This window comes from Phocoena sinus, chromosome 6 (genome assembly GCF_008692025.1).
Source record: "Phocoena sinus isolate mPhoSin1 chromosome 6, mPhoSin1.pri, whole genome shotgun sequence".
In the NCBI taxonomy this organism is placed as follows: domain Eukaryota; kingdom Metazoa; phylum Chordata; class Mammalia; order Artiodactyla; family Phocoenidae; genus Phocoena; species Phocoena sinus.
The window spans coordinates 113,583,491-113,599,413 of NC_045768.1; the positions used below are offsets into that span (position 1 = coordinate 113,583,491).

A 15,923-nucleotide genomic window follows, 5' to 3' on the forward strand; every position below is an offset into this window, starting at 1 on the left:
GAAAGGGCACGAGGACCCCAAGTTCTGGATCATAAAGCCTGCAGTGATTCCTTTAGCCTGGAAAAAAAGGTAAAGCAGCTAAACATATCAACTCACTAAGCTGGTTGTAAAGTGTATATTGAATTCTCTAAATCAGCTATCCCCAGCTTTTATGGCGCCAGGGACTGGTTTCGTGGAAGACAGTTCTTCCACAGAGTGGTGAGTGGGGTGGGAATTGTTTGGGGATGAAACAAGCGCGTGACATTGATTGTGCACTTTATTTCTATTATTATTACGTTGTAATATATAATGAAATAATTATACAACTCACCATCATGCAGAATCAGTGGGAGCCCTGAGCTTGTTTTCCTGCAACTAGATGGTCCCACGTGGGGGTGATGGGAGACAGTGACACCCTAAGTGCGTTGCTTATGTCCAGTCTACCCCGTTAGATGCAGCTTAATTGTCACTTGCCACTCACTGATAGGGTTTTGGTGTGAGTCTGCAAGCAAGGGATTTTTGTTGTTATTGTGTGTGTGGTATGCGGGTCTCTCACTGTTGTGGCCTCTCCCGTTGCGGAGCACAGGCTCCGGACGGGCAGGCTCAGCGGCCATGACTCACGGGCCTAGCCACTGCGTGGCATGCGGGATCTTCCCGGACCGGGGCACGAACCCGTGTGCCCTGCATTGGCAGGCGGACTCTCAACCACTGCACCACCAGGGAAGCCCTGTTTCTTATATATTTTATACACAGTAGCTTGTATCTCTTAATCCCATGCCCCTAATTTGCCCCTCCCCCCTTCCCTTTCCCCTTTGGTAGCCACTAGTTTGTTTATTGTATCTGTGAGTCTGTTTCTTTTTTGCATGAATATTCATTTGTATTATTTTTCAAGATTCCAAAATAAGTGGTATCATGGACTATTAGACTTTCTCTGTGTGACTGCTTTCACTAAGCATATTCTCTAGGTCCATCCTCATTGCTGCAAGTGGCAGGATTTCATTCTTTTTTATGGCTGAGTAATATTCCATTGTATATATGTACCACATCCTCTTCATCCATTCATATGTTGATGGACGTTTAGTTTGCTTCCATATCTTGGCTATTGTAAATAATGGTGCTATGAACTTTGGGGTGCATGTATCTTTTTTGAATCAGTGTTTTTGGTTTTTTTCAGGATATATACCCAAGAATAGAACACTGGATCATATGGTAGTTCTGTTTTTAGTTTTTTCCATATTGACTGCACCAATTTACATTCCCACCAACAGTGTACAAGCGTTCCGTTTTCTTCACATTCTCTCCAACATTTGTTATTTGTAGGCTTTTTGGTGATGGCAGGTGATGAGGTGATATCTCGTTTTGATTTGCATTTCTCTAGTAATTAGTGACACTGGACATCTTTTCATGTGTGTTAGGCATCTGTATGTCTTTAGAAAATGTCTAGTCAGGACTTCTGCCCATTTATTTATTTTGCGGTACGCTGGCCTCTCACTGCTGTGGCCTCTCCCGTTGCGGAGCAGAGGCTCTGGACGCACAGGCTCAGTGGCCATGGCTCACGGGCCCAGCCGCTTCATGGCATGTGGGATCCTCCCAGACCGGGGCATGAACCCGTGTCCCCTGCATCGGCAGGTGGACTCTCAACCACTGCGCCACCAGGGAAGCCCCTGCCCATTTATTTATTTATTTATTTATTTTTAAATTTATGGCTGTGTTGTGTCTTAGTTGTGGCACACGGGAGTCTTCGTTGAGGACTTCCATTGCAGCGCAGGCTCTTTGTTGTGGCATGCAGGCTTCTCTCTAGTTGTGGCACGCAGAGTCCAGAGTGCGTGGGCTCTGTAGTTTGCGGCACATGGGCTCTCTCATTGGGGCACACGAGCTCAGTAGGTGTGGTGCGCGGGCTTAGTTGCCCCATGGCATGTGGGATCTTAGTTCCCTGACCAGGTATCAAACCCACGTCCCCTGCATTGGAAGGCAAATTCTTTACCACTGGACTACCAGGGAACTCCCTCTACTGCCCATTTTTGGTTAGGTTGATTTTTGGTTTTGGGTTTGTTTTATATTGAGTTGTATGAGCTGTTTATATACTTTGGATATTAATCCCTTGTTAGTCATATCATTTGCAATATTTTCTCCCATTCCAGAGGTTGTGTTTTTGTTTTGCTGGTGGTTTCCTTTGCTGTGCATAAAGCTTTTAAGTTTAATTAGGTTCATTTGTTTATTTTTGCTTTTATTTCTTTTGCCTTAGGAGATGGATCCAAAAAAATACTGCTATGATTTATGTCAGGAGTGCTCCATATTCTCTTCTATGAGTCTTATGGTTTCAGGTTTAACATTTAGGTTTTTAATCCATTTTGAGTTTATTTTTGTATATGGTGTGAGGAAATGTTCTAATCTCATTCTTTTACATGCATCTGTCCAGTTTTCCCAGCACTACTCCTTGAAGAGAATGTCTTTCTCCATTACATGTTCTTACCTCCTTTGTCATAGATTAATTGACCATAGGTGTGTGGGTTTGTTTTTGGACTCTCTATTCTGTTCCATTGATCTATATGTCTGTTTTTGTGCCAACACCACACTGTTTTGATTACTGTAACTTCGTGGTAGACATATGAATGAGTTCTGTTCTGAGAGCACATTCATAAGTCCAGCTTGTTCATAAGTCCAACAAAGTTAGCCTAGGTACCCAAATAACACAGTCGGCTATATAGTACTGTACCACAATAGTTTTATAATACTTTTCACAAAAATAATATGTAAAAAACAAAGAATCACAAAAAATAAAATATTTTTAATCTTATAGTATAGTACCTTGAAAAGTACAGTAGTCCAGTACAACAGCTGGCATCCAGGGGCTGGCATCGAGTGAATAGGCAAGAAGAGCTACTAACTGGAGGAGGGAGAGGCGGTGGGAGATGGCAGAGCTGAAAGATCATCAGCAATAGGAGACAGAGAGCAAGCTGCAGTTTCATTCATGCCTGACGTTGATGGCACAGGTTCTGCTTCCTTGCTGGATTCAGTTCTATCTACCCTCTTGAAAAAACGATCCAATGATGTCTGTGTAGTAGCTCTTTTTTTCTCATCATAGATGACATGGTATCACTGGATTGCATTCTGAATGGCTGCTGCAACCTTCATGTACCATTCTATGTTTGGGTCCTGAGCCTCAGAGACTAACAGTGCTTCCTCAAACAAAGAGAATCCCCTTGCCATTTCCTGCATTGTGAATCTCTTCGGTTCTTCAGTTACTTCTTCCTCTTGTAGCTCCACTCTCTCGGTTATTTTCACTTTTCTTTCCATTGTTATCGCTTGGCACTTCTTAGCCATACCAGCTACACACCGCTGCGTTTACGTGTGCTTTCTGGGCTTGAAATAAAGATACTGTCTTACTGTACTCTGTACAGTCCTGTACAGTAGCGTACACAAAAGCACAGCCACTTATAGAGGATGCATACATGTGACAATGTACACCAGACATGTGAACTAACTTATGTGATTGGACATGAGAACGCATGTTTGCATCTTTGAAAGTTTGCAACTTGAAGATTTATATGTAGGGGACTTACTGTAGTCTGAAGTCTGGGAGGGAGATAGCCTCCAGCTTTGTTTTTTTTTTTCCTCAAGATTGCTTTGGCAATTCAGGGTCTTTTGTGGTTCCATATGAATTTTTGGATTATTTGTTCTAGTTCTAGGGAAAATGTCATGGGTATTTTGATAGAGATTGCATTAAATCTGTAGACTGCTTTGGCTAGTATGCCATTTAACAATATTAATTCTTCCAATCCAAGAGCACAGGATATCTTTCTATTTCTTTGTATTATCTTCAGTTTCCTTCATAACTGTTTTACGGTTTTCAGTGTATAGGTCGTTCACTTCCTTGGTTAAGTTTATTCCTGTGTATTTTATTCTTTTTGATGTGATTTTAAACAGGATTTTTTTTCTCTTTCTGATGATTTATTATTAATGTTTAGAAAAGCAACAGATTTCTATATGTTAATCTTGTATCCTGCAACTTTGCTGAATTCATTTATTAGTTCTAATAGTTTTGTGGGGGAGACTAGTGTTTTCTTATATAAAGTATCATGTCATCTGCAAGAAGTGATAGTTTTACTTCTTCCCTTCCAATTTGGATGCCTGGATGCCTTTTATGTCTTTTTCTTGTCTGATTGCTGTGGCTAGGGCTTCTAACACTATGTAAATGGAAGTGGCAAGAGTGGGCATCCTTGTCTAGTTCCTGAATATAGAGGAAAAGCTTTCAGTTTTTCACTGTTGAGTGTGATATTAGCTGTGGGTTTGTCATAAATGGCCCTTATCATGTTGAGATGAGTTCCCTTTATACATGCCTTGATGGAAATTTTTATCATGAATGGATGTTGAATTTTCTTAAATGCTTTCTGCACCTATTGAGATGATCATGTGATTTTTTTATGCTTCCCTTTGTTAATGTGGTGCTGTCACATTCGTAGATTTGCAAATGTTGAACCATCCTTGCATCCTGAGAATAAATCCAACATGATCATCGTGTATGATCCTTTTTATATATTTTTGGATTTGGTTTGCTAATATTTTGTTGAGGATTTTTTGTTTTGTTTTGTTTTTTTGCGGTTCACGGGCCTCTCACTGTTGTGGCCTCTCCTGTTGCGGAGCACAGGCTCCAGACGCGCAGACTCAGCGGCCATGGCTCATGGGCCCATCCACTCTGCGGCATGTGGGGTCTTCCCAGACCAGGGCACAAACCCTCGTCCCCTGCATCGGCAGGTGGACTCTCAACCACTGCGCCACCAGGGAAGCGTTGTTGAGGAGTTTTGCATCTATATTCATCAAAGAGATTGCCCTGTAACCTTCTTTTCTTGTAGTGCCTTTGTCTGGTATTGGTATCAGGGTAATGGTGGCCTCGTAGAATAAATTTGGGAGCATCCCATCCTCTTTAATTTTTTGGAATAGTTTGTGAAGGATAGCTATTATTTCTTTATATGTTTAGTAGAATTTCCCTGTGAAGCCCTCTGGTCCGGGACTTTTGTTGGCTGGGAGGTTTTCTTTATTACAAATTCAGTTTCACTACTAGTGATTGATCTGTTCAGATTGTTTCTTCTTGATTCAGTCTTAACAGGTTGTGTGTTGCTAGAAATTTGTCCATTTCTTCTGTTCAATTTGTTGGCATATAACTGTTCATAGTAGTATGATTTTTTTGTTACCTCTGTGGCATTGGTTGTTATTTCTTCACTTTCATTTTGTTTATTTGGGTCCTCTTTTTTTTCTTTTTGAGCCTCGCTAAAGGTTTATCAACTTTCTTTATCAAAAAGAGTTATCAAGGGCTTCCCTGGTGGCGCAGTGGTTGAGAGTCCGCCTGCCGATGCAGGGGACACGGGTTCGTGCCCCGGTCCGGGAGGATCCCACATGCTGTGGAGCGGCTGGGCCCGGGAGCCATGGCCGCTGGGTCTGCGCATCTGGAGCCTGTGCTCCGCGGCAGGAGAGGCCACAACAGTGAGAGGCCCGCGTACCGCAAAAAAAAAAAAAAAAAAAAAAGTGTTATCAAAAATCAACTCTTAGTTTCATTAATCTTTTCTGTCTTTTTTTTTTGGTCTCTATTTTATTTATTTTCTTTATATTTTTTCCTACCTTTTGCTGACTTTGGGCTTTGTTTGTACTTCTTTTTCTAATTCCTTTAGGTGGTGGGTTAGGTTGTGTTTTTGAAGTTTTTCCTATTTCTTGAGGAAGGCCTGTATGCCTATGAACTTTCCTCTTAGAACTGCTTTTGCTGCATCCATAAGGTTTTGGAATGTTGTGTTTTTATTTTCATTTGTCTTGAGGTGTTTTCTGATTTCCTCTTTGATTTCTTCAACGACCCATTGGGTTTTTAGTAGCATGTTGTTTGGTCTCCATGTGTTTGTTCTTTTCCCTGTTTTCTTTCTGTAATTGATACATGGCTTGATATAATTTCTGTCCTCCTAAATTTGTTGAGACTTGTTTTGTGGCCTAGCATGTGATCTATCCTGGAGAATGTTCCATGGGCACTTGAAAAGAATATGTACTCTGCCATTTTTGGACGTAAAGTCCTATAGAGATCTGTTAAGACCAACTAGTCTATTGAGCTATTTAAGACCACTGTTGCCTATTGATTTTCTGTCTGGATGGTCTGTCCATTGATGTAAGTGGGGTGTTAAAGTCCCCTACTATTATTGTAGTGTTGTCAGTTTCTCCCTTTACGTCTGTTAGTTTTTGCTTTATATATTTAGGTGCTCCTATATTGGGTGCGTGTATGTTAAGTAATGTAATATTCTCTTCTTGTATTGATCCATTTATTGTTATAATATCTTTCTTTATCTTTTTTTATGGTCTTTGTTTTAAAGTCTATTTTTGTCTGATATATGTATTGCTACCCCCACTTTCTTGTCATTTCCATTTGCATGAAATATCTTTTTCCATCCCCTCACTTTCAATCTGTGTTTGCTTTTAGCCCTGAAGTGTCTCTCTTGTAGGCAACATACTGAAGGGCCTTGGTTTTGGGGTTTTTTTAAAAATCTAATCAGCTACCCTATGTCTTTTGATGAGAGCATTTAATCCATTGATATTTAAAGTACTTAATTGATAGGTATGTACTTACTGTTTTCTTTTTTCTGGCTGTTGTAATTCTCTGTTTTCTGCCTGTTGTAGTTCTTACTGTTTTCTGGCTGTTGTAGTTCTTCTCTGTTAATTTCTTCTCTTATGGTTTGATGATTTTCTTTAGTGGTATGCTGTGTTTTTTTCTTTTTGATTTTTGTGTATCTATTGTAGGGTTTGATTTGTGGTTACCATGGGATTCATATATGTTGGCATGTTGACTCATAATTATATCTACGTGTTTTAAACTGCTAGTCATTTAGGTTCAAAGGTATTCCAAGAGAGCTACATTTTTTACTCCATCTCCCACATTTTGTGTTTTTTATGTCATATATTCTTGCTTATCCCTTAACTGTTCGTTGTAATTATAGTTGCTTTTAACATTTTTTTTTTGTCTTTCAACCTATGTACTGGCTTAAGTGGTTGATCTTCAATCCTTACTATAATATACTTGCCTTTCCTAGTCATATTTTCCCTTTCTTATAGGTTTTTACTTCTTTTCCATTTAGAGGACACAGTTCACCATTCTTTTTAGAGTCAGTTTAGTATTGCTGTATTTGTTTAATTTTTGCTTGTTGGAGAAATTCTTTCTCTCTCCTTCTGTTCTAAATGATAATCTTTCTGAGTGGAGTGTCCTGGGTTGCAAGTTTTTCCCTTTCAGCACTTTGAATATATATTGCCACTCCCTTCTAGCCTGCAAAGTTTCTGCAGAGAAATCAGCTGATAGCCTTATGGGGGTTCCCTTTTATATAACTCTTTGTTTTTCTCTTGCTGCCTTTAGAATCCTCTCTTTATCTTTAATTTTTGCCATTTTAATTATGATAGGTCTTTGTGTGGGTCCATTTGGGTTCATCTCACTTGGAACACTCTGTGCTTCCTGTACCTGGATATCTGTATTCTTCTACAGGTTTGGGAATTTTTCAGCCATAATTTACTCACATACATTTTTGATTCCCTTCTCTCTCTCTTCTCCTTCTGGGACTTCTATAATGTGAATGTTGGAACACCTAATGCTATCTCAAATATCTCTTAAACAAACTTTTTTAAATGAAAGCAATTTTTCTTTCTCTTGTTCTGATTGGGTGGTCTCCATTGTTCAGTTATATCTTCCAGATCACTTGTGCAGTCTTCTGTATCACTTAGTGATTCATTTCCTTATAGTGTGTTTTTATTTCAGCTGTTGTATTATTCATTTCTGATTGGCCCTTTTCTATATTTTCTAGTTCTTCATTAAAATGTTCAGTGTTTAGATCAATTCTTTTCCCTAATTCAGTTAACATTTTCTTTACTAATGTTTTGAATTTTTTATCTGGAAAATTATTTATTTCTATTTCATTATTTATCCAGAGTTTTCTCTTACTCTTTGAATTGAGAGCAGTTCCTCTGCCTTTTCTTTCTTTTTTTTCCTATTTTAAAATTTTTTATTGACTGTAGTTGATTTACATTGTTGTTTTAATTTCTGCTGTACAGCAAAGTGATTCAGTTATATATATATATATATATATATATACATATATATATACACACACACACATTATTTTTTTATATTCTTTTCCATTATGGTTTATCCCTGGATATTGAATATAGTTCCCTGTGCTGTACAGTAGGACCTTGTTGTTTATCCATTCTATGTATAATAGTTTGCATCTGCTAACCCCAAATTCCTAATCCATCCCTCCTCACCACCCCACCTTGGCAACCACATGGCTGTTCTCTATGTCTGTGAGTCTGTTTCTGTTTCATGGATAAGTTCATGTGTGTCATATTTTAGATTCCACATATAAGTGATATCATATGGTACCACTTGAGTAAGTGCCAACAGTGGCACCTGCTGCCCCACCTGGCTCTGCCTCAGGCCTGGGTCACCTCTGTGTCCCAAGGTTCAGTCTCTTCCCCAGTCCTGGCTACCCCAGTTCCAGTGCTACACTGTGGCTTGGAGTGAATGGGGCTGGAGAATTGGCTCTGCTTGGGCTGGAGTTGTGTGATGAGGTGGTCCTGGGAAGAACCTCAGCCGTTAGAGCACACCTCTCTCTGCACTGCCCCTGGGGCCAATACTCGAGCTCCTCACAACTGGACTCCAGACTTCTCCAGCCCTTGTATTTGTCACAGCATCTTCCAGCCAGCCAACAGGGCTTGTGTCCTCTGTCTAGGACCCCAGGACTGGGACGCCCAGTCTGTGGCTCGACTCGCTCACTCCCCAAGGCAAGTGTCCATCGCTGCAGTCTCCCTTTTCCTCTGAGTCCCCTCCCAGGGGCACAGGTCACGACCTGATCTCTCTTCTTCCCATCATACCAGATTCTCTGAGAATCTTTCTTACAGCCTTGGTTGTACAGCAATCCAGCTAGTTTCCAGTTTGTTTTTCAGTGAGAATTGTTCCACATGTAGATGTATTTTTAATGTGTTCCTGGTGCGGGTGATGGTGAGCTTCACATCCTCTTACTCTGCCATCTTGATCTCTCCCTTTAGAGTCCTTCTTATCGAAATTCTTATACTGCATATCTAGCTGTCTTTCCCCAGACTGTCGTCTTTTAGGCCACATCTTAGGAGATAACAGTAAAACCATGTCATCTGCATATGGTGCTTAGACACTTTTATTTTCTGTGTTGGTGGGGCGTAATGAGGGAGGGGATGAATGATGATATGTAGTACACCCAATAGTGGTATCAGGGGCATTAAGTTAGAAGTTAAAAAGATTTTCTATAACACATTTCTGTTTTATTTAATGAGAAATTATGTGAGTCCTCAAAAGACAGCCTGAACTATTCAACTCCCCCAGCTGTTACAGTGCAGGTTTGGTAAGCACCCACAGTATACAACTCCCCTGTCATAGTGCAGGCGTGGTAAGCACCTACAGTATACAGCTCCCCTGACTGTGACAGTACAGGTTTGGTAAGCGCCTACAGTATACAACACCCCCATACTGTCACAGTGCAGGTTTGGTAACCGCCTATAGTATACAACACCCCCATACTGTCACAGTGCAGGTTTGGTAAGCACCTACAGTATACAACTCCCCTGTCACTGTGCAGATGTGGTAAGAACCCACTGTATACAACTCCCTCATATTGTCACATTGCAGATTTGCTAAATGCCTACAGGTGTAGCAATTGGTAAAATTAATGCCACTTAGTCTTTAGCTAGGTACTAGCTAGTCTAGAGTCAGAGATCAAATAGAGATAGTACAATGTGTGAACTGCTTTATATTATTCGTAAAAAATTTATTCTTTAAGGAGAGGAGGAGCCAAGTGTAGACAGTCATAGAATGGCAAAGGCCAGCAGGTCCTCGTGTAGAACATTGATCTTAGCAGTTCAAACTTGTAAACGGCTAAGAAGGAAACAAAGACCTTCCTTCTGCATTTATTTTAGATAGACTATTGTGCTATTTATGTGATGAGATTCTGTACACCAGTTATAGTGAAGGAATGAAATTTTCATCTATCACTTGGATAAGCCCCACCAATATGATGAGTTGAATAAGTAGTACATGATAGCATTTATATAATGTTTAAAAGCAATTTTATTTAAATGTGCATATATGTAATAAAAATAAAAAGCCATGGGAAGGAAGGGGACACATCGATTTCAGGATACTAACACCCCTCAGCAGGAGGAGAAGGCAATAAGATGGGAAAAGGGTGCTCTCTCTCTTTAGTGTGTTTTTCTTGAATCAGTTATCCAAACCAGTGTGGCCAAAAGTTAACTTTTACTAATTCTAGATATTAGGTACCTGTGTGTTCATTAGTCTATTCTCTGTACTTTTCTGTTTGAAACAGTTTGTCATTGTAAAAAAAATAAGTAAATTATAGTACACAGCAATAAGTGTAACACTGAAAGCAATAGAACATGTTGTATAAAGTGATGGTCCAGCTATACTGGAAGAAATAAAGTGTCAGGATAATTCTTCCCAGGGGAGAGGACGTCAGAGCTGGATTTTGAAAGATAAGTAGGGATTTATCCCCCAAGGCATATGTCTCCTTGTACATAGAGGGGTGCCAGCTGTTGTACTACAGGAACTGTAAGCTCTTCAGTGTTACTAGAGCATTTATTATGGGGACAGCTGGGGAAGATGGGCAATGGAAGTAGACAAGGCTAGAAGTACTTAAAAGACCAGATCCTGAAGGGCATTGCAGTCCACATAAGGAGCACAGGTTCTGTCGTAAGCCTGTGGGGAGCTCGTGAGGGGTTTCAAGCAGTGCAGTGATTAGAGATGACATGTCGATTTTAACGGAAGAGCTTTCTCGAGTGTGAAGATAGTGACTGTTATGTAAGGTTAAATTAAGCAGTCTGTTTAATTCATTCCACAGTGTTTTTTTAGACTAATGAAAATTGGAGATAACTAGAATGTCTATAAACACAAATGGTTAATTTAAATATACCATATCTGTAAAGAAAATACTGCACAGCCATTGAAACTAACATGGAATATATCTATGATTTATTCATTTTCAACGTTTTATTGTAAAATTTTTATCATATGAAAATGTTGAAAAAACTTCAGTTACCACCCATATGCCCACCATCTAGATTCTTCCATTAACATTTTATAATCTTGCTTTATCACTTATTTGTCCATCTTTCCATCCATTATGTGTTTCAAAGGGAAAAACTTGAGTCTCAGAACTGCATCTTGTTGTAATTTTTTAAAACATATTTGTGTATGCATAAGTAAGCAATCTGGGAAGATTTATATAAAACTGTTAGCTTTGGTTGTCTTTGGCTGTTAGGTGATTTTTGCTTCCCACTTAATTCTTTATTGTACTGTCTGAATATTTTACATTGAGTTTGTGATATTGTAATAAAAACTACATTTAAAACTACAGTAAGGCTCTTTTCCTTTAGTGTGACAGAGAATGAGTTTTTTACTAAGTAAATACATAGAGCTTGATTTGCAATGAATGAATTAAACTTTTTTCTTTTTGTACAGATAATGATGAATAATGCTCAGAACGTTTAATCCTCAACGGAATGAAAGCATTTAAATTTTGGCTCATCAGAATAACAAGCTTCAGTGGGAAATATAGAGATATTTTATAAATGAAATATTAGATTTAAAATGAGCATGCTGATTACATGAAAATGATGGAAAAACATGCCATTTTTCAATTAAGATTCTAGTTTTTTATCTATTTTATTTTGTTTATTGAGTTCTATAGTTATCTCCTACAGAATATATACTTTATTAAATGTTCCAACCAAAGTGTAAGACACAGTGATCCAGACTGGACTCAATGGCTTTGAAGAAGATGTACCATGCAGCAAGGTAATTTTTACTTTCAGCAAATGTCTTTAAGTTGAAAGAGTAACTTCTGTTGTGAAAGACCTGCCTTTGCTTTTTCAATTATGCATTTAAGCATGACCCTTTTTTCTGTCTACTTGTTTTCATGGCCAGCAATTCTAGATTAAATAACCTTGTCAAGGGCTCTATTTAAATCTTAACATTTCGAAGATGGAACTTTTAGCTTTAAAGTTTATATTCTCAGTCCTTTTTCAACCAGTGTGTCTCCTGAACTAGCTGAATGGAAACAGGCTATAAAAACAGTCTTAGAAGTCATTGAAAAATTTGATTACGAAAGAATAGCAAAAATATATTTCCTGATATTGAAAAAGGTAGTTAATTACTTTTGTTTCTTTTTGAGGACCAGAACAAGGAAGACTATATCTAAAAATTAGTCTGTGAATTTTAACATTGATCTAGCATATAACATAAAGTTGCCCTTTTGGTTTTCAGCTTCCTCTCATGCATGTGCTTTTTAATTGAGATTCAAAAGGAGAAATGAATCATTTTTATTTTGACAGTGTGACAGTTTTGGTAACTAGTATTCCAAAGGGGGGAAATGTTTGTCTCTTTCAATACCATTAGGAGAAGATTTTGTTAGGTCAATAAGACAGTGGTCACACAGCTTCAATTGCAGTATGCCAGGTATTACATCATTAGAGATGTCTGAAGTCCAGATGCTTTTAGTAATAAAAGCAGAATTTTGGAAACTCTGAGAACAAAGAAGCCTTATTGGCATTATCTGTAATTTGAACAGAAAAGTCGTATGTTGCAGCACTATCAGTTGTATGCTGAATTAATTATGTATATTATTTCTAACATCCAAAGCTAAATACTTGATTTTTATATGTTTGTTTATCTTATGATATTGCTATTAAATTTTTACTCTCTACCTGAAGTACACTATTGGTTGTCTTTTATTTAATAGCACTGTTATTAATAGAATGCTTTTACAGAGAGCTGAGAATACTTTGGATTATTTTACCTGAACATTTTAATTTTTTTTTCAATAGAAGAATATTTGAATTCTGTACTTTAATTCTCTACAGTCTTAAATGATGATAATGATTTGTGGGAGTGAGTATTTTTAAATTCTTAACCTAGAAATGCAAGTAGGAGTATAACACAGTAGAAAGAGTTGTTTAGCCATATTTCAAAAGATGTCATCTATACAAGAATAGGAGTGACAAATAGGATATGTGCCATCTTCAGTCAATTGGTAGTGAGTGGCTCTGGGGTGTTATTATGGAAAGGTTGTCTGCCAGTGGTAAAGAGGGTTTTTATTGTGCAGTAAGGTCTATTGTAGGTGTTGGGGGAGGAACGTGGAAGTATCTATAGATTCATAGAATGTTAGAGTGAGCGAGGGCTATCAGGATAATTTAGTGTTATCTACATTTCTCAGGTGAGGGCACTGAGTTGTCACATGAGTGCATTCACTTGTGTAGATGGCCAGGGTCAGACCAGTTCCTGGCCTTACCCTGTGCTATTACTTCCACATTCTTTTAAAATTTATCTCCTCTAGAGAGTGAAAAAGAATAGATTTAATAGGAAAAGGTACATTTAGAATTAATGCATTAAGAATTCTGCAGAGATGTTCTGTTTCTGGGAGTAGTGCACTATTCTAATTTACCTCGCTATTGAAAACAACTTGTAAATGTTAAATAAAGTTGGCTTTTTATCCATAAATTAGCACGTACTCTACCCTTTATCACTTCATTGATGAATCTTTCAAGATTGCTTATGTATGTGTGTGTTTAATATATACCTGAAAACAGAAGAGGTAAAAAGATGAATTGCAAGCCCATCACTTTGGAGAAAGCCTCAACCCAGAGATGACTGGAATATTGGAGAATAAATAAGCACTTTTGACTGGAGAATATGTCCAGTGCCTCTCACTTGGGTAGAATGGGCTCATGGAGCAAAGGTGCAAAAGGTAAGGCCAAGCATCTACCACACTGGAGAATCGTGTAGGAAACCCTGTGTCAAGGTAACACTCCAGAAGGCTACATCCTCACAATCAATGAGAACCCCAAACTCAGGGACTGTCAGAAGAGAAGAGGACCAAAATTCCCCTGGAGGTTGTAGCCACAAACCAGCCATCAACTGGTTTTGTATCTTGAGGAACAAAACCTGGGTGGGTCGGGGAATTTAGACTCAAACATAATTTAAGGTGGTTCCCAATTGGTAGTGCCCCGTGAATGCAGAAGAAGCCATTCCAGTGCCTCTCTGAAGGAAGGCACATTTCTTTCGTGTCTTGAAAAGCACCATAAATAACATTTTAAGAGCAATGATAAACACAGAGTTAAAAATATATTAGTACACAAGAAATCAAGACAATGTAAGTGGGAAATATCAGGAACAGGATATGCACAGACTTCACATTTGGAATTATAAGAGATGTGTTATAAAGCAACTATATTTACTGTGTTTAAAGCTAAAAAGTGATGTAGATTTGAAGAACCAAATAGAATTCATTTACATGAAAAATGCAATAACCAAAATTTAAAAACCAAGTGGACATACTTGGCAGCACACTGTATGTGGCAGGGAAGAGAATTAACAAACTGGAAGAAATTATCCATAATAAGCACACAGAGAGAAAAAGATGGAAAGTATACAGGAGAAGGTAAGAGATTCAGTGGGAACGTCTAATGTATGTTTGATTGGAGTCCTAGGAAAAAAAGAAAGGGGTAAAGTTATTCATAGAGATAAAGGCTGAGAATTTTTCCAAACTGTTGGAAGACACCAGTCCACAGATTGCAGATGCATAGTGAATTTCAAGCAGGATAAAGTAAGAGAAAAGCACGCTTGGTGTCTTCAAAGTAAAACTGTGTAAAGTCAAAGACAAAAAAAAATCTTAAAAGAAGTTGAAGATAAAAAAGGCATACTACTTTCAAAGGAATGTTAAAGACTGACGGTGGGGCTTCCCTGGTGGCGCAGCGGTTGGGAGTCCGCCTGCCGATGCAGGGGACGCGGGTTCGTTCCCCCGTCCAGGAAGATCCCACGTGCCGCGGAGCGGCTGGGTCTGTGAGCCGTGGCCGCTGAGCCTGCGCGTCCGGAGCCTGTGCTCTGCAACGGGAGAGGCCACAACAGTGAGAGGCCCGCGTACCGCAAAAAAAAAAAAAAAAAAAAAAAAAGAAAGACTAATGGTGTTTCAGCAGTAGTAGTGAAACACTGAAATGGTATCTGTAATGGACTGAAAGAAAATAATTGTCATTCCAAATTACATACGTAGTAAAAATGTCTCATGGGTGGATAAAAATGAATCCTGACTCCCACTGCTGGCCATGAAGAAGTAAAAGAGAGGGGATTTACCTTCCCACCTTTAACAACGCAAACACTGGACAAAATACATGAAGCAATGCTTCTCAGACAATGGGAGACAGACAACAAAGGGAAACATACGGTAAACCATGTGATTGCCCAAGTTTACTGCATAGAAATAGCATGGACGTCAGGGGACCCATAAAAAACCCAGGGTTCTTCCTAAACTGAGGATATAGAACTTAGAATTTAGAGAGGTGAAAGCAGCCATAATGTGCACTGCAGAGTTCTAGAAAGCAGAGAGCTGCACAGAGGGCTAGAAAATCTCCAAATATTTGAAAAGTAAACACATTACTTTTTTTTTTAATTGAAGTATTTTTGATTTTCAATATTGTGTTAATTTCTGGTGTACAGCAAAATGATTTAGATATGTTTCAGGGATGGAAAAAGATATTTCATGCAAATGGAAATGACAAGAGAGTGGGGTAGCAATACTCATATCAGACAAAATGGACTTTAAAACAAAGGCCAGGGCTTCCCTGGTGGCGCAGTGGTTGAGAGTCCGCCTGCTGATGCAGGGGATGCAGGTTCGTTCCCCCAACCAGGAAGATCCCACATGCCACGGAGCAGCTGGGCCCGTGAGCCATGGCCACTGAACCTGCGCGTCCAGAGCCTGTGCCCCGCAACGGGAGAGGCCACAACAGTGAGAGGCCCACGTAACGCAAAAAAATAAATAACGAAATAAAACAAAGGCCATAAAGGACACTACATAGTGATAAATGGATAGATACAAGAAGAGAATATTACA

General features: G+C 38.9%; 1 protein-coding gene across 2 annotated transcripts in view; it reads left to right on the forward strand.

Moving 5' to 3' along the window:
- The window catches only part of NEK1 (NIMA related kinase 1), a 215,009-nt gene extending 202,260 nt beyond the window's left edge, over positions 1-12,749 (forward strand). For both annotated transcript variants that reach the window (XM_032634868.1, XM_032634869.1), the window contains one exon: positions 11,501-12,749. In XM_032634868.1, coding sequence (XP_032490759.1) covers positions 11,501-11,514 — 14 coding nt within the window. In that variant the 3' untranslated portion in view covers positions 11,515-12,749. The remainder of the gene's footprint in view (positions 1-11,500) is intronic.
- The last annotated feature ends 3,174 nt before the right edge of the window (positions 12,750-15,923 follow it).